Here is a 19534-nt window from a genome sequence, read left to right as displayed (position 1 = left end):
ATGTATGCGCTACACATCATGAATACATGATTATGGCATAGAATGAATTAAATGTGTGTTTCTGTCTGTATTTTGGGAAACTGAAGTATTTTAATGTTGCATAATCTCTGTCTCTCTGTTCATAACAAATTATCTCGCAATGTTTTCTAGTGCTCTCAAAACTCTTAAAGTTTTTTTAAATATTACCACTGGTTGCTTAATTGGTAAGCAATTTTTTATACTAGGTATATAATTATGATCTTGCTTTTATTATTTGCAGGCATGTCGAGCAATGCGATACTTTCCTCCTGAGAATTGTGTGATGCGGCGGATAGCATTAACACGGTGTCAGTATGCCATGCTGATGCATCAACAGTTCACACCTGACAGGCGGACTGGTTGGAGTCTACCTCCCCCCATGCATCCAGATCGACCAAAGCATGTGTTAGGAATTAAGCTGGTAGGAATAAATATTTTTATGGAGTACAACTTGAATGTCTTTAATAGTATTTTGGCTGAGTATCTGATAGTTAGTTGTATGGCATTGATTTTAAGCAGTTCTCTTTACGTGAACATCCGGCACTCTCTCGTTAGTTGAACCTGTGGCAGTCATAGGACTCTACCCAAGGAAATCATGAGGCAATGAAGAAAATCCCAAGTATTTCAAACTGTGATATTTGGAATGAAAAGAATTAAACCTATGAAATTCTTGTGAACCTATCTTATTTGGTCCTTGTTGATTCTGCTAAGTGTTCCTCATTTTTCAAAGAAGTCTACCATGGGGCAGAGGCAGAGATTGGAATGCATGCAATCAATATATTTCTCAGAGCTATAATTTCTTTCCCTTAAGTTGACATTTTTTTAGTAATGATGCTCAACAAGTAGGTTTAATAAAAATAATAATGATGCATTATAGCATCATTAAAAGTATCAAAACAGTTGTGGATGTGAATGATGTACCATTGTTTGATATTATAAAGTCCATGCAAAACTTTGAATTAACTTGAGTGCAGTGGAACCTCATACAGTGAGCATAATTCACTCCGGAGTCTTCCTTGTAAAGTTCAACGCTTGTTGGGTGAAACAATTTTTACCATATAAATTAATGTGAATTATGATAATGCATTTCATGCCCAAAAATATAAAATATGTACTAGGTTAATTCAAAGAAAATTGTATGTATGTACAATGTTTAGGATCGTGAAGGATCATAATCTGAATCATCATCATCTTTTCTTCTATCATGGAATGAACCAACTTGGAATGTGTATTCAATTTGTAGAAAACCATAAAGAATCAAAATAAATAGTTAATTATTTGTGATACATTCCTAATCCTTTTTCTCCATAAAACTGTCTCGAGACATTTATTGTTGCGCAGGCTTAAAATTTTGTGAAAATGAGACACCATTATCATTTTTTTAAATTTTCTTAAAGTGCATCTTATGGGTCAGGAAAATACAGTAAATACATTTGCTGTCACTCTGTTGGTTTTTCAAACCAGTAATTCTGTTTTATGACTCATACCCACTATATCCATAATCACTTGGAACCAAAGGAACCTGATAAAGTCATAATTTGCTTCAACCTTAGTATGACATCTGTGGTAAATATTATATCATGTGCCTTAATGATCTAAGTCAATTGAACTTAAAAGTTAAACCATTTGGCTTTTCCACATAGAATTGCCGACCCCGGTGGCGGCAGGGTAACGTCCTCGTCTGCCATTCCAAGGGTCGCGGGTTCGATTCCCGCCTAGGTGAGTTTCCCTCCATCTAGGGCTTGGGTGTTTGTAAATGTGACCATTGTTATCATTGTTAATAGTTCGATGTAAAGGCCAGAATGCGCTGTTTTCGGACTTATACTGAATAAATAAATAAATAAATAAAATAAATAAATTGTGGAATTAAGCCAAGTGGTTTAGTTTTAAGTTCAATATGAAGAATTTCCACCTCGTGATGCCAGAAACTGTTTTATTGATCTAAGTCAATCAATCCTGAGTGTTATACATATGTATTACTCAATGAATACCTGTAATTATCCTAATCCACTGTGTTTGTTTAATAACTAAGCATATTTTATGTTTTCAGGCATGTGGGTTTGAAATCCTCGTGGCACAAGCAAAGTCACTGCCCTCTCCATGTGTTTCAGAGCCTACTTCTCCAGTGGATGGTGCAGTGTTAGAACCTAAATGGAAAATGTACCTTAGTAGTTTAGATAAAAATGGTTATTTTGAGGTGAGATATTTATATTATTTCTTTGAAATTTTTATTACTTTCTTCTCATCTGATACCATAAAAACAGTAATCAACCCGAAGGTTGGTTTGGTAGGTGATTGCAAAGTTCACCCAGTACTAAGCCCGACGGCATGTGAAATTCACACATCAGGGTAACGGCTGGATCCTACGTATTGAAAATGTTTTCAAATAATACAAGGTCTGCCTAGAAAGGATCCAGCCGTGCAATATTTTGAGAAAAATGGCCTACCTAGAACAATAAGGCCTTAGTCCCCATCCAAGTATTCCCCTTTGGACTTATAACACTTATCGGTGTCTCTTTCATTTTTCAAAACAATTGGCAAAACCCTTTTTCAAAATGGTTATCAGCTGCCTTGTTGCATTTTCTTTTATCTCATTAATGTCAAGAAATTTGTGCTGCCATTGCTGGGGACTTACTCCAAGCCACAAATGATGACCCAGGTTTTCAAAAAAAATAGTTAAAACTGGAGATGAGTCATGGGCCTGCGGTTATAATTGTGAAACAAAAACCTAGTCGTCCCAACATTTGGCTGATGACCATTCCATATAAGGGCTTTATTAAAGTGATAATGCCATGGGTAGATCGTGTGTTTTTGAGTCGCTCAAGTTGTTTCGAGAGGGTGAAGAAGATGTTGAACGTTCAGCATGCCATTGAACCTCAAAAAGTAATGAAAATCTTGCAGTAAACTTTCACAAAATATATATGTATATTCAAAAAGTGCATGGGGAACCTATTTTGTGCACCTCTTGTTCATGGCTTCACAGGTTATACTCTTCTTTTATTACCTTTGCTAGTCAATATGTCTCTCTAAATTCCCTTCTACTGTGGTCAGCAACCCTTAGGCACCATGGGTACTGGTTGCTGTGCCACAGGGCCAGTTGTTGGTGGGCTGACCCTTGGTGATGTCCACATGTTGCTGGTGTAATCTTCTTGCATCTTTTTTGCAGGGTTTACTTCAAGGTTCAAAAGAATACAACCTCAAACTGAAGGAGGCTCAGCAGTATTTCTCATTGGTAATAGGTGACAGAAACAAAAGTAATGTTTCTAATCAACATGGGCAGCCACCTACTGGAGCTGATATATTATCACTCCTTAAGAGCCTGGATATTGATGAGGATATCATGAAAAAAGAAGAATCATCGTTGTCTCCACCTGATGGTAAGCCCTTTTACTATTTATCAATGTTATTTTATCTTAAGCAATTTTATGAGCATTAAATTATATACAACCGCTCCTTGCTGCTTTTTATTTACATATTTGTGTTTCTGTTGATATCATGATGAATAAGGTTAATAGGAATTATATGTTAAGGAAAACAATCATGCAATTGAGCTTTCATTCATTCATTTATTCATTCAATTCTTACGCGAAAGGCTTTGAACCTATTTAACCTTTTTTACCCAATTATATTTGTGTGCATTATAATTTACTTGTGTAAGTGGTATTTAGTTAAATAGCATCATAGGAATATAAACCATATGTAATGAACACTTTTAATTTTTTTCGCTTAATTTCAGATGATTCTTGGCTCGAGGTGACAGTGGAAGAATTGGATTCCATGCTGGATGAGCGCTATGGTGTGCCCAAGAGTGTGACTGTCGGAGGTGATGCAGATGCATCCACAGTGGCAGCCCGTATGCAGAAATTTCTGAACCATGTTTCGGGGCTTGAAGGGGCTGAGTTTCCAAGGTATAAACTTTTCTTTTTCATGGTTGGAGGAATTCATTTTGGTTATCATACAGTTTGAAATAAATAGTAAACATCTTTATTTGGTCAAAATTGAGACCATAAGGGCCCTTCTTCTATTTAACCCTTAAATAGAGCTCATTGTTTGCATAATTTTACTAAGACTTAATAAAATAGTAAATCCATCGGATGGGATGTAAAACTTCGGACCCTTTGGTGCCTTTTGTTAAGAGTAGGCTAATGCTGATACTAGGTTTCTCTTCACTCTTTCCCCATTTCCTGAATATTCTACCGCTATCAATTTACCCACCTATCCCTAATGGCACGAATGACCATCAGCTATTGCGATAGAGATTGTCACACCTAGGAACTATCATCATGAGTGGTATCACCTAAGGGCAATCATTAATCCCCTTGAGGCATCATCAGTTATGTTTTGCTATCACCAAGGAAACCCTCTGAGTTAACATTAATAATGAACCCTTGAGTTTTTCATTTAATCTACTAACCCTACTCGTCTGCTGGCAATAATTTGGTACATAACAGAATGTCTTTTTCTATGGCTGAGCAATTATCTATATTATGTATACAGTGGAATCTTGCTTAAAAATCACCTCTCATTGCTAGTTATTCAAATGAACTCATAATGAGAAAAATATTGTTTTTTAAATGACTCACTTAACAAGTACCTTTTCTCATAAAAAAATGATGAGGAAAGGGTGATCTCAGGATTGATTTCGTGCTTGCTGCTATAGGTAGTTCTACTAGTACCTTAGTGTCGCTAGTGGTGGCACATTTTTCCAAACTTGTGCTCAGAAATATTATGAGTGATTTTTTTCGTTAAGTAACATTTTGTGCCTATCATAAAACATGTCCCTGAAGAAAAAGCAAGAAGAAGATAGCCATAAAAGAATAATAATAACTGTAGAAATGAAAAATAAAATCATTGAAAAGCGAGAACGAAGTGTGAGCATGGCTGATCTGGCACGTGCAAACAATTGGTCAACATTGATGATTTGCGGTATCCTCAAGGACAAAGACAATATTAAGGAGAAAGATGTTTCAAAGGGCGTTACTAAAATATTTACACAACAGTTAGATATTCTCGAGGATGTTGAAAGGTTGCTTCTCATATGAATAAGTGAAAAGCACTTGCAAGGCATCACTATGAACAAGGACATCAATAGTGAAAAGGCAAAAGTGATTTTGCTGGCCATGCAAAGAAGACATCAGAATCATCAATGGCCAAAGAAGTATATAAGGAAAGCCGTGGGTGGTTTGAGAAGTTTAAGAGAAGAATCGGCATCCACAGCATTTGAGGCATGGTGAAGCAGCAAGCCCTAGCACAAAGCCAGCATAGAATTTCATCAATGGCTTCTTGAAACTCATAGATTCTGGGGGTTGTCTGCAATGGCAGGTTATTAATTGTGAGTAGATGGGTCTCTTCTAGAGAGAGATGCCAAAGCGAGCCTATCTGTATATAACAGCTGAGGAGAATGCATTGCTCAGCCACAAGCCAATGATAGACCATCTCACACTGCTATTTTCTGCCAATTCAAGTTGTGATTTGAAAATTACACCCTTGCTTAGTTACGATTTGGAAACGCCATGAGCTTTCAAGAATTATCAGGTCCAGAAGGGTAGCCTAAATGTGATTTGTAGGTGATTTGAAACTTTCATTGTATATTGAGAAGCATCACCCTAATAAGGCAGTGACTATGCATGCTGAAAAGTTATTTAATGATAATGCTGTGTTGCATTTCAGAAAAATTTTAAGTGCCAAAAACAAATGTATCTACACGGCTTTCTTGTAAAACAGAATTGGGACTGTATTTACAATACTAAACTAATTATTTTCACTCTTTTGTGTCTTTGCAATGCAGGTTGGTTCATTCTGCGACAGAAGGAGAGATGATGTATCATATCATAAACAATTTATGTATAATTTTCTTGGAATAACCCTTGTACATAATTATTTTTTCAATCTGGAACACTTTATTGTGTTATATATAATTTATATGGAAAAAATTGTTTCTTTTAATGAGTGTTCTGTTTTATGAGAAAGGTTCTGGTGCTATTGGCTAATTAAAACGTTTGTTGTGCGTGGATCCACTGTATATTCGGCGAACCCACCAAAAGGTTAACCGTGACGAAAGACCGACCTGTTTCATGTAAAAGTGGATCTGAGTTAAAAATCTTAGTGCTAAATATTCAGTGCTTAAGTAACAAACTTGTGGGTCTTGAAGCTGTGACTACAAGTGAAAAACCTGACATAATCTGTATCTGTGAACATTGGCTAAAAGACGTGACTGTATCAATCCCAGGTTATGTAATTGGTGACGCTTTCTGCCGTCAAAATCATCAACATGGTGGTGTTGTTATTTTTGTCAAAGATAGCCTAGTTTTTAATTCTATTTCACGTAACATAAGTAAACTCAATGATGAATTAACGTTTGAATGCTCGGCTGTAAGGCTTACAATGGCTGACCATGCTTTGGTTGTCCTGGTTATTTGTAGGTCTCCCCTGGCTTGCTATGTGTCATTTCTCAAAAAACTCGAGAATTTATTGTATAATATAACTAATCATTCGTCCAGACCCTCAATTATACTTACTGGGGACCTCAATTGCAACCTGATGGTTGATGGTAAAGATCAAAGACAACTATTGCAAGTTTTTGACACATATAACATGAAACCACTAGTAAGTTCCCCTACCAGGATAACAGCAAAGAGTAAAACTCTGTTAGACAATGTCTTCACAGATTATCCTGAAAGCAGTACTGAAACCAAAGTATTTGATCCTGCAGTGTCAGATCACTCCGTGATTTTGTCTACTTTTTATTTGTGTAAAAATGCTTCATCATCATCATCCAGGGCCTTTAAATACCAGAGGTACTTCAGTGAGTCGAATGTTAACTATTTTCGGGTGTTGCTTAACCAGCACAACTGGGTGGGGTCATTTCAGTTGGCCAATGTTAATGAAAATTTCGAAGTCTTCTACAGTTACTTCATACATTACCTAAACCTTGCTTTTCCTTACGAGCCAGTTAAAATTAGGAGAGGTAATAAGAAAAGCTGCCTTACGCCCGAAATCCGCAGTATGTCAAAAAAATTGAAAACTATGTACTTACAGATTGAATCTTCTAGTGACAGCACAACATACCAGCTTTACTCCCAGCAAAAAAGAGAGTTCAGGTATTTAATAAAGCAGGCAAAAAAGGAGTATAATGATAGGCGGATTAGGAATGCCTCTAATTTCTCAAAAGTAGCATGGGAAATCATAAAAAGCAACAGCAACTTAAATTCCATGGTTTTGCCTCTCCAGGTAAATTATAACATTGGCAACTTAATCACGGAACCAGGTAAAATATCCAATGCTTTTAATAAAGCTTTTTTGTCTCTACCTAATTCCCCACATCCTGTGCCTTCAGGGCCCATGTCAATCAATAATGCAACTTATACATCAATGTATCTTAAACCCTGTGATGTGAGTGAATTATGCTATTATCTCAATAAGATAGGGAAAAAACACTCTGCTGACATTGATGGTGTGACTGGAAAGTTATTAAAAGACTGTGGAGATCTCATTCTAGCACCACTGCTAATGCTGGTGAACCAGTCCTTGGCTGAGGGCATTTACCCGAATTCCCTTAAAATGGCTAAGGTTTTACCAATTTATAAGAACAAAGGGGACCGAAACGATTTAAAAAACTATAGACCAATATCTATCATTTCACAATTTGGTAAAATTCTCGAGTGTGTTTTCTGCAAAAGACTGGTTGATTATCTTGAAAGCCAAAATGTGCTATCAGACAACCAGTTTGGCTTCCGCAAGGGAAAGTCAACTAATCTTGCTCTTTTTGAAGCTATCAATTATATAATTCAAGAGATTGACTCTAAATGTAAGGTTTTGGGAATTTTCTATGATCTGAGCAAAGCATTTGATACTGTAGACCACAGTAAGTTGATATCAAAATGTGAGCTATTGGGCATCAGGGGAGTAGCACTGAGCTGGCTAAAGTCCTATCTTGCAAATCGGCAACAAAGGGTGGCCTACAAAAATGATGGAGAAATTTACCTCTCCACCTCCCTGGAGGTCAACAGAGGGGTACCACAGGGGTCAGTGCTTGGACCTATACTTTTTCTAATTTTTATTAATGATCTTCCTGGGCAGCTGCAGTTAAATGGTTCTAAAAAATGTGTTATTTATGCTGACGATGTGAGTGCAATGACACCCAGTAAAAATTTATGGGATCTGGCTGTGGCTGGTGATCTTCTGACGAAAACTATGTCTACATGGTGCAAATGTAATAATCTGGTTCTCAATGTTGAAAAAACTCATGCAGTGGTCTTCTCATCTCTGCACAGCACAATTGATAACTCTTTTTCAACATATGGTAGTAATTTAAATTTTGTAAGTAATTTTAAGTTCCTAGGACTTCATGTAGACTGTAACCTCAAATGGAATTTCCACGTTTTGAACTTAATTAAAAAGTTAAATTCTGTGTACTACTTACTCTCCATAATAAGACACACTGTAAGTCAAAATGTGTTGATTATGTTGTACTATGGATCATTTCATTCAAGAATTTCTTATGGAATTGTATTGTGGGGACTGCCCTCTCACCTTCTCAGTGTTCTAAAGATACAGAAAAAGATGGTGAGAATTATGTGCAATGAAAACTATTATGCACACTGTCGACCTCTCTTTAGAAAGTTAAAATTGTTAACTGCTCCCTGTGTATATATCTATCAATCTATAATGCTTGTTAAAAATTATAGTGCAGATTTTGAAACGAACAATAGCATTCACCTGTACAATACAAGACAATGCAACAACCTGCATGTAAAATCAACAAACTTAACCATGGCTGCAAATGGTCCTAAGTCAATGTGTATAAAATTATATAATAACCTACCTATATGTATTAAAAAAGAAGAGCGTGAACCAGTATTCAAGAAAATGGTCCGAGAATACCTCTCTGATAAGTGTTTTTACAGCATCAAAGAATACCTGAGACCTAATTCATAAATGTTCATTCCTTCCTTTTATCCTTGTAACACTTGTTTCTTGTAATACTTTCTATTTTTTGTAAACCATGACATGTCCTATACACTTGCTAGAGCTACTATGCACTGTGTCACTTGGATGAATAAAAATATTATTATTATATTATTATTATTATTCTGGACAGAATTGATTGGTGATAGATTAGGTATCACTTCTGTTTGGTTTTCAAGAAATTCAATCCAGGATACCTCATGGATTGTTGCTTTTAAATGTGTACTTGAGCTAAAAAGGATGTAGATAATCTTAATTATTAAATATGTGCACTTCTTCATTTCCATGGATCTGCTATTGGTCCATCATCCTTGGCAAACTTACTTGTGGGGTCATGCGTAATCCTTGTTTTTCTCTTGATCACTTTTAATAAGGATAATACATACTTATGATTTTCATTGTATATATTTACTCTATTCTTTTAAGCCTATGGAACTACAAAGTGATGACTTTGGTAATAGAAATTGAAAAATGTTCGCAAACAAAAAAGGTAAAAATCATTTTGGGTAGAATATTAAAATGGTATAAAATAATAATAACCTCAAACATGAATTATGTACAAGACCAATTCAAACAGTAGCAGTGAACAAAAATTGAAACCCATCCTATTGACTGCTTCAGTAATTCTAGTGTTAGCAAAAATGATATGTATTTTTAATATATTATTAAATATGTTTCAGGTGGAATGAGGATGGGACTGGAGAAGAAACTGCCAACGAGCCCGGAGTATCAGTGACTGAAAACTCAACTTCTGCCAATAAAGTAGACTTTGATGCTGACCTTTTCTCTTGTGCGGTGAAGGACATAGTGGGTAAGATTGCAAGTTTTTATTTTGCCAACTCAATATATTTTGCATCTTGGTGCATCAGATGTGATGTTGGCTGGGTAGATTGCCTTTTATTGGAAGGAAATACTGCATACTAGTGGCTCCACCGAATGTGGAGGTGTATTTCTGATAAAAAAAATAATGTACCAATACAAAAAAAGTAATCATTTTATTTTAATGTTGTAAAAACGCTTAAGGTAAATGATGCTTCTAATTGAGAAAGTTAATAGTACAAGGACGTGTGTGTGATTTCAGATGCTTTCTTTGGAGATATCTCAACCGATACTCATGTTTCACACTGCACACCATAAAGGTTCCAATTGGCTTTGTAACTGGTTGATTTATCTTGTCACCCATTTGTCCTGAGTGTATTCTGAAAGTCTGAATGTGCAAAGCCCAGGGTAACAAGTGCAATCAAGGTGGATAAAAGCAGAAAATTACATTTCTAATCTGTATACCTCGAATATATCCTTCAGGCAATTTAGTATTCTAGTTCTAGTCAACGTGACAGTTTAACCCGCTGATGTGGCTTAAAATTAAGTCTTTTGCACAGAGTGCTCCAGATACTAGGCAGAGATGATAGGATCACCAAGGTATCAAAAATCAAACATGAACTTGTGGATTCATGAGGTGATTCAAAGGAATGCTTATTTCACCTACCCAGGAAATATTCTTTTAGCTCTGCTAAGGGATGAAAGAAGATATTGCCTTGCTTTTACAATGGATACAATAATTGAAGCTATAAAGAGCTAGGTGAACCACAGAGGGTAAAGTCAAGATGCCACTATCAAACCCCGAAGGCTCACGATTATTTAAATTTAATTGATTTGGATAATCAACATGTGAACAGACTGCATCTTACTAGGGACATCACAGCAGAAATGTTGAATCTTATGCTGGAGGATTGGAAAGCATTTGATATTCCATTATTCTTCCTACCATTCATGGACTGCGAAAATGAGTGGATAACATTGGCATCTTAAAACATTTTTGGCCAAAGAAGTTGAGATGGTTGGGTAAAATCCTGAATTTAAAGACCAGACCAGGTTAGATGGAACATTGGGTTGAAATCACAATATAATGCTCAGCAAAATAACAATGACATTCCCCAAAAATGGGCATGAAGATATGGAATGGGTGGAACTCCTTTAGCAGCCATCTCTTGTGGTGAGTTCTGCTATGTTTATTGAGTAAACAAGATGAGAACTGCTAATACTTTAGGGGTGCCACTGGTTTCATGATTTGCTGAAAAATTGGGCTGAGAGTTTCAAAATTTCTCTGGCCTTAACTTCACTTCCATTTAAAAGCTTTGACCTGAACTACTTTTTTCTTAGTTTCCAAAATCAGGCATGCATATGTGATGGGTCTGGTACTGTGGCCTGGAAGGATTGATGCAACTTCACAAGAACATTTGCATCAAGGAAAAATGTTTGCCTCCTCTTTATGACCTAAGAAATGGTATATTTTTGGTCATTGTCATATGCTATTGTAGGCAAGGGGCAGGGGGCTATTTGAAAAATTAATCAAAACTTCTCTGGCATTGGAAAGATGGAAAACATTATATTTGCGATAGAATTTTATGATTTAGCCGAAAACCTAAGGTGAATTTTTTTTACCCACCCTACAATACATTCAGCAATAGATGGTGAAGTATGTATAAAATGTTCCTCAATAAGCATACAAAATTAGCATGTTAGCTAAGAAATAATAAGTTGCCCATAAAAGAAGGCTTAAGAGTATCTCCAATTTGCTCAAGTTAGTGAACATTACTGAACCAGTGAACAATTAAATAGAGTGGTGCAAAGAATGTGCTGTTGTGCTATAAACTCACAAACTGAAACTGGGAGATAATTTTAAAGGGCTTTAAGCATCATTGAACATTCTCGGGACATAGTTTAACAGTTTTTTAATATTGATTTTTATAATTACTGATGTAAGTTTTATAAAGTGATTGCCAAGTTGAGACAGGTTTCACTGCATGTGCTTGATCTAACTTAATTTTCTATATGTTACATCCATTTTTTTCCTTGGAAATCTATTTTAAGTCATCAGTCAGCGGACAGATAACTTGAAGAGGACCATATTAGGATATATGATTGGCGCACATGTTCGCAAGCTCTGTTTAATAGTCTTAACTTTCTTTTTCCCTTCTATGGATTCAGCCCTCACTACACCAAAGGATGTAATCTTTACCACATATGATTCCATTGGTCATATTTTTGATTCTTGCGTGGCATCATCTTACTCAGGGATACTCATGCATGTGCTGTCCACACTCAAAGTGTTAAATAGTTGCAAACCCCCTAAAGTTCAGTTAAACCGCTCTCATATGTTAGTCTTCATGAAAAAGGAATTTTAATATTAATTCACTGCTAAAAGTAATGAATGTTGTTACTGTAATGTAGTTTTGCTCATTAAAAATTTACATTGAATGTATTTCAGATCTTGTTATTCCTGAAGATAATTGGGATTTGGAGTCTTCCAACTCAGAATCTGGAATGAGTTCGTATGAAGATGAGGGTGTTGGACTTTCTAGAGGCAAAAGTAAGTAGACTTGACCAATATTTTGCTGTCTTAGCATAAGGAATGTGCTTATTACATTACAATTTTCCCTTTTCCATTTTTGCATTGAATTTGCTCTGCTGTGAATGTTTTTTCATGCTGCCATGTTTAAAGATTTACACTTTTGAGATCTAATTTTTAAGATTAGACTTGAGGCTGGAAATGCTTTTATTAAATAATTTTAGTACAGAAGATATAATGAAATGAATCAAATTCATTAAAGGTATCTGTTACGTCAATTGAAAACATGGCGATGAGTTTCGGCAATAGATTAGAGGATCCAATGATAACTACATAAGTACCTGACAGAATAAGTGAAAATTGTCACACTGTGCTACAATGTGAATGAATATATGCTTTAGAGAGGATTACATATATGTAACTTAGCAGAGCTGGAGTATTAATTCATGGAGAAAAAGTGTCACAATAGAACTCTGTGAAAGTCATGAAGTCACTCTTTGCTGTGGTGGTGGATATGACACAAGTGTGCTTTTACTCCCTCCCCCTTTTTCTCATTTCTTGCTGTGGTGTGATAATGCAAACTTCATAGGTTTCCAATATTCTTTACTTCCTATATCTTCTTCTTTGTGATCCATGGTAAACAGTTGTGCCTTAGGATGTGACAGACTATGATAGCTTTCTCTTTTGTATCAGTATCTTTCATAGATCATTTCTTTATATTGTCTTTGAAAGATTTCTTCATTACTGTTTCATTCTATATGTTTTACCTTCAGCATTCTTCTGTAGTATCACAGCTGATAATATAAGGTTCAATGCTGGTTCTTATATTTATATCTTATAGTTGTAGAAATAAATGTCATAGGCATAGTTTTTATGAACTTTTTCTAATTTCTGAATTGGCATCTATATAAATAGAAATATTATGCTGGGTTGGTGAGTGAGTAGAGGTTTAAAATTATTGCCTAGTAATTAGTAGGGTCAAAAACGTATAGGAAAGATATAATTGAAATGTGTTTAGCTATGCTAATTTCATTGTACAGTTCCAAAGCCAGATTTCCTAATACCCTCTGGGTTTCCTAGCCCTATGGGCCCAGTCCTATAGTTGCCTGGATTCATTATGCATTTATTGCTATTCATATTTTTGCCTTAGGTAAAATAATTCAGGTTGTTTCCCTTTGGCTTCCTCAATAGTGTTTTTAACATGGTTTATTCACTCAAATGGCTACCCCACTGAAGTAAGATGTCTTTGCAGTCACCTAACTTAATGACAGATGCAGCATGGACTACCTTTCATCTGATATCTCCCCTATGACCCTTGTGGCATTGGGGACCTTGTCAGGAGCAATAATCATTGCCCCTACCTGACTAGTTCTAGGGTTCATCAAAATGTGGGAGCCCTTCCATTACTTGAAGGTTGTCACCTATTGAGTAGGACCTAGGATAATTTCATTTCCAAGTTAAAATTCCATTCTACAGACCCACATGTAATGGAAAACATGCAAAGTTGGAATGTGGTGCAATGAGAATATCTTGTAATCGATAAATTTTTAGTTTTTATTCTACTTTATGAAGTCCAAAAGTAACATGTGCATGTGATAGGTACCGTAAAATGTACATGTATTTTGCAAAATGGGAAACAGGAGATAATTTGATGCTCCAGGGAATATGGGTTTTCATTTGTGTGCATGTCGATCTGCTTATAGATTTCTTTTATTAATTATGGAAATAACTTGTTTGCAATATGAGTGATGTTCTTTTTTTAGATAATTGGCATCATATATCAGCAATTTTCTAAATGACATCATTTGTTGAAAAGTACTTGATTAGAATACCTAGAAAGTATACTCACAATGAATGGGTTAAAGAAAGCCTGTATGTACTTGAGTTTTAACGCCTGAAAGTTAAAAATTCACCCATCATTTTTTAGATAGTTTCTAGATTAAAAGTGCTGTTTTCTCTCTTTTAGAAAATGGAGGGCATAAGAATAAAATTCAGGAATACATGGAGCAAATGGACAAGGAACTAATGGATACCACTTTGGCTGAGAGCTTTATCAAAGCTCCTCCCAGGAAAAAAAAACTAGCAAAGAGTGTAAGTGTGGAAATCATTAATTTTTCTTGATTTTCAATGGATTAAACTTATTTAGTATTTATAAATCGCCCTTAGTTATATGATTAATATTTATGGGAAACTAAGTCGAACGAGAAATATTATAGTCAATATGCATGAGAGCTTCTGGAAAGATTAATTCAAGAGCTTCTCTTCGTATGCAGTGCGGTGTACCTGTATTTAAATAAATCTGTTTAAAACATGTGAAATATGGCAGAAAGTTTACGAGTGATCATGTTGCTAGTTTTAATCAATGATAAACCTCTTTGTCAGTACTAAATAGGTTTTGTGAAGGTTGGTTCCAATTGATTTATGAAAATATCTATAAACATTTGCTGTTGAAAATCAACAACCCTGACGATGGTAACCCAGCAGACAAAGCACCAGAGTGCAAAGGCCAGAAGAGCAGGCTAAATAAAATGTGGAGGTGATGGGAAACTTTTCACCATGGGTATGAAGCATTGCCCTAATGAGGGTGGGGCTAGAAATTCATTTAATTATAATGCCGAGTCGCATTTTCACAAAATTTTGAGCAGTCAGCAAAAAAGTGTCTCCTGGCAGTTTTCCTGTGAAAAAAGAATTAGTAATGTATCATAAATAACAAACTAGTGATTTTGATTCTTTTTTGTCTTAAAAATTGAGTTTCTATACCGCGTTGGTTTATTCAGCAATAGAAGAAAAGATGATGATTCGCATTCCTAAACAATGCATGTGTAATTTTCTTGCAATAAACCTTATGCATAGTTTTTTTTTGGGCATGGACTGCATTATCATATTTTACATTAAAAATAAGAGCATAAGGGAAAAATTATTTCACTAAATGAGTGTTTTGCTTTATGAGAAAGATCACGGAACAAATTATGGTCAGTTTACGATGTTCCACTGTACTAATGGACTATTTTGCCAGGATCCAAGCAGTTGACCCCAAAGCGATAAGGGGGCACCCACCATAAATACATGGGAGGATTGATTGAGAAGTATTCAAAGTTAATGTTATTACTTGTATGTGACTTTTAGAAGGGACAACTCTTCTGCAGAAACTTTACATGCATATTATTTCACATCAATTGAAAGGCATATATGCTATGCGGAGGCAAAATGTTAGAGCCCTTTATTTGAATTGAAATGAATTAAAGAAGTTGCTATCAATGTTTGATTCCAATGTAGTAAAGGCATCTGTGCTTAGAAAGTTCTGGACCGAAAGCCAATCTGCCAACATGGGATTGGAATCCTCTTCATCCAAAAATGGAGACTAATAACAGAGTTCATCCAGATGAATATGATGATAATGATATTCATTCAATTGCTGAATTATTACATGATAAATTAAAGTCCTCGGGGAAAGTAGCTCATCCCATGGCATTTTAAGAATTCCTGGTAAATTTCCACTACGTTTAATTTCTAACCATATGTACGTGTATCCTAATTAATTTAAAGTCAGTGAAAAAGTCAATGAAAAAAAAGGCATTTTTTTGTCACCAGCAAGATTTTTGTACAAACACTATAAATCTAATTAATTACATGTTATTAAAGTATTTAAAAAAGACAATCTAACCAATGCTGTATGATGGGTCAATGGAAAAACTTTGTGTATGAAGGTCCATGCACTTTCTTATTGCATGAAACTCCAATAAATAACTGTAAAGAGAACAAATCTGACGTGAAACAGTGTAAAGCAAGGAACAGGATGATGATTTGGTGTATTATTTCCCCCTGTCCTTCTTTCCCATTATTTAATATTATTCAAATTCATATCCATCTGTGACATCCTAGTGTAAAATTTCATTGTTGCATTCCCTCAGGGTGTAAAAGAGGGCAATTCTAGCAAGGAGGAGGTGAATGGAAATCCTTTGAAGGAAGCTGATGATGACTTTGAGGATGTAGAGGACTTCCACCCGGTGGATGTTGACGTTTCTGCGCTGCATGGAGTGCTAGAATCAATACGCATTCAAGGAGGTAGGCCTGGCCCTGCCACTGCCCTCCTTGGACCTCTGGGAGTGAGGCCAAACTTGAAAGAAATTGAAAGGGAACAGCAGTGAAGGACAAAAGTGTATGCATCATAATTAGATTCACAGGCATGTATTTGCAACAAAAAGCCACTTTTTATTGTTAGAAAGAGGGCTTAGGAACCCATTGCAGTAAATTTCATTTTTGAAATTTTCACCAAAATTCCTTCCAGAAAACCTGGTCTCAGTAAGCAAATGGTTGTTGGTGCTGTAGTTGTTTGATGAGAAAAAAAATATCCCTTGAGTAAAAGTTGTGTGAGTTTTTAGAATACCATCAGTGAAATTTACCTTGGAAGGTAAAGCAATGGTATTTTGTATAATTTCTCATCTTGTCAACTCCAAAATTAAAGTGCAATGTCTATTGCAGCCTATAATTTATGGCATGACTATGAACTTAAAGCAAAATATATTTTCCCAGCTGCTATATATTTATATATAAAGTTCTCTTATTTATGATTAGCATTGTCTTATAATCGTGAAGCTTTTTGGGATTGATTTGAATTATTCATTAATATATTGCTTGGTATGCTGTGAAATCTATTAGAGCCATTTATAATTATTTCATTATTTCTTTATACATTTATCTAATTAGCCTAATATTATCATAAAAAGGCTGTGAGATATGCAAAATACGACAAGTATCATACATTATATATTTGTTAAGTAGCATAATTTCCCCTTGGAATACATCATTAGTGTGTATCTTCTAAATGTTTGTATCAAATTTAATGTTTTTGAGGTGATTTTTATAGCATGACATATTTGTTTTATTAAATATATTTTCCTGTGGGTCTCATATAGCTAATCACATAATTGGTGGAAATTAAGATGTGAAAAATTTCACTGAAATATCTCTGTTGGAAAGTTCTCTCTTTTATAGTTTTAATTGCAAGTGATTGGAGAAGGGAAACATAACTATGCATTTCTGAATTAATGTGTGTATTAATTTAGGAGTAGGTGCTGCTACATGATTTCATATAAACTTAATGGTATTTTCAAACATTAAGATTATGTTTTGCTCTACAAACAAACTTATTTGTGAATTTTTAAATGTATTCATTCATGAATGTGGCCAATACTTTCACCATTTTTTATCTATCTATTGGTACATTTCCTTAATGGCCTTTTCTCCTATGACAGCTTATCATAACAAGCACAAAACTATAATAACAAGCTGACTTGTTTGTGTCTACTGCCAGGTCCCATTGATAAGATATCTTATTATAGCAAATTACAGAAATGCCTGCCACTTTAATGAAATTAGCTAGTGTAAATTGGGGTGGCAGAAAAGATGGATTATTTGATTAGTTGTCTTTTATATATAACCTTAGGCCATTTTATCAACTTTAATTGTTATTTGTAACAACTCAAGATGAGGAAAGGAACTTACTAAATGTTGACCAAAAATCTCTTGATGTCTCCCAATTACCATTATGGTGGCAGAGATATGTTGATATCCTAATTTAGTGTTGTTCTAATTGTGGCTGTTGATCCTAGAGTCCTGTAGGCAAAAATCTGCTGCAAGATTCCTTCATCTTAGAATAGTCCATCTGCAGTTAGGGCACCAAGAATTTTTGGTTTCCAGTGATTTGCATTGACTTAATTTCCCATTTGCCTCGCCTCTAATGCCCACCACGCATGTGTTATTCAGTGTGATGAGGTGGCTTACTGAGTACAATTTATGCAAACTGATTTTCATTGCTCAATTTATAATATTGATTATGATAGCCTCAGAAAATGAATTTAGTTGTATCAGTTTTTATTTGAATTTGCAATAATGCTAACTTTAAATAGTACATTAGCTATAGCATCATGGATGCGACATATTGATCTGTGATGAATGTTTATCATTATGTGATCTCCATTAATTTAATTCCATTTGATTTAAGCATTCAACTCTACTACCTGCTTGCATTCAACGCCATGCCAGTTTAATGTCAAAGAATGCAAAGGAAAAGTAGCTTTTTGGTTGCTTGTGTGTAAAAATGTCAAAACCTGCAATGGTTTTAAAATAAAACAAATTTTAATAGAGCTGTCATATTATTTTAATGTGAAGAGAATATGTAATATAAACATATCCTTGCTTCTATATTGGGGCATTTATGTGGAGACATTTAAAAACTTGCTGCTTCTGTAGCAGTTAATGTCCCAATGGGCAAAGCAATGTGTTCCATCCATTTTGTAAGCAGAAGAAAAGGCGTGAGACTTTGTGGCATTGTTAACCCTTGGAACGTAATCACAACAGGGTCCAGAGAGGTGAAGTTGAATTTTCGAGACTGCTTAACAAAAAATGCTCAACCATTTATCTCTGTTGATTTGGAATTTGTAGTGATGAAATTTAGTCAGAAATTGCTGTAAATGTTCTCAATTATTATATTCTTGTACCTTTTTGTTTTAAAAGTTTATCTTTTGATGCTCTGCCAGCTAATTTTCAGACTGTAACAAACAGTGTTATTCATTTAAATAAAATTTTCTCGCAATTGAATAAAGTCACATCCGTGTTCTTATTGTGTAGAATCCTGATAGTTCCTTTGTAAATATAAGATTTTAAACCATGCTAATTACTTATCATTCAAAGAATTAATTTGGTAGATGTTTCACTTACATCACTTGCCAGATATCCTGGGGGGCCTACAATACTGAATATGAAAGAAGTGGATGAAAAAACACTTGAATGTTAAGATTATTCCTAAATTTTGTTAGGTGAAAAAAATATACATGAGTTAGAAGACTGTAATGAAAAGTAAGCAAACTTGCATGTTGACACGGAAAGAGAACAGAAAATGTTGGGAATTTTCTATACTGGAAATCAGAACAAAATTTGTTCTGGGTACAATAAATGCACCCTCTGTACATAGATATAAATTAGTCCCTATTTTGTCTTAAGTTAAATTGATGCAGAGGTGAGAATTAGTTGTGGTTTCAAAGTTCTTCAATGATTCAAAGAACTAGTTAACACATTCTTTTGGCGGGAGAAGCTATAAACTAGTCTACAGGTTCAAGTTGGATCTCAATAGCTCTCTGTATTTTCACATTCATGTCTACAACCTTTTAATCTGTGTAAAGTGTATGAAAAATTGGCTTG

At 35.0% G+C, this 19534-nt stretch overlaps 1 protein-coding gene across 1 annotated transcript in view; it reads left to right on the top strand.

Moving 5' to 3' along the window:
- Positions 1-18942, top strand: part of ecd (ecdysoneless cell cycle regulator) — a 54067-nt gene extending 35125 nt beyond the window's left edge. The window contains exons 6-13 of the mRNA XM_071595458.1: positions 260-439; positions 2069-2215; positions 3185-3395; positions 3755-3926; positions 9666-9796; positions 12254-12355; positions 14301-14425; positions 16246-18942. Of these exons, the coding sequence (XP_071451559.1) occupies positions 260-439; positions 2069-2215; positions 3185-3395; positions 3755-3926; positions 9666-9796; positions 12254-12355; positions 14301-14425; positions 16246-16482 (1305 nt within the window). The 3' untranslated portion in view covers positions 16483-18942. The remainder of the gene's footprint in view (positions 1-259; positions 440-2068; positions 2216-3184; positions 3396-3754; positions 3927-9665; positions 9797-12253; positions 12356-14300; positions 14426-16245) is intronic.
- The last annotated feature ends 592 nt before the right edge of the window (positions 18943-19534 follow it).

The sequence above is a fragment of the Hetaerina americana genome, unplaced genomic scaffold, assembly GCF_022747635.1.
Source record: "Hetaerina americana unplaced genomic scaffold, ioHetAmer1.1.p SCAF_1, whole genome shotgun sequence".
Classification (NCBI taxonomy): Eukaryota; Metazoa; Arthropoda; class Insecta; order Odonata; family Calopterygidae; genus Hetaerina; species Hetaerina americana.
This window is presented reverse-complemented; position numbering and strand designations above follow the sequence as displayed.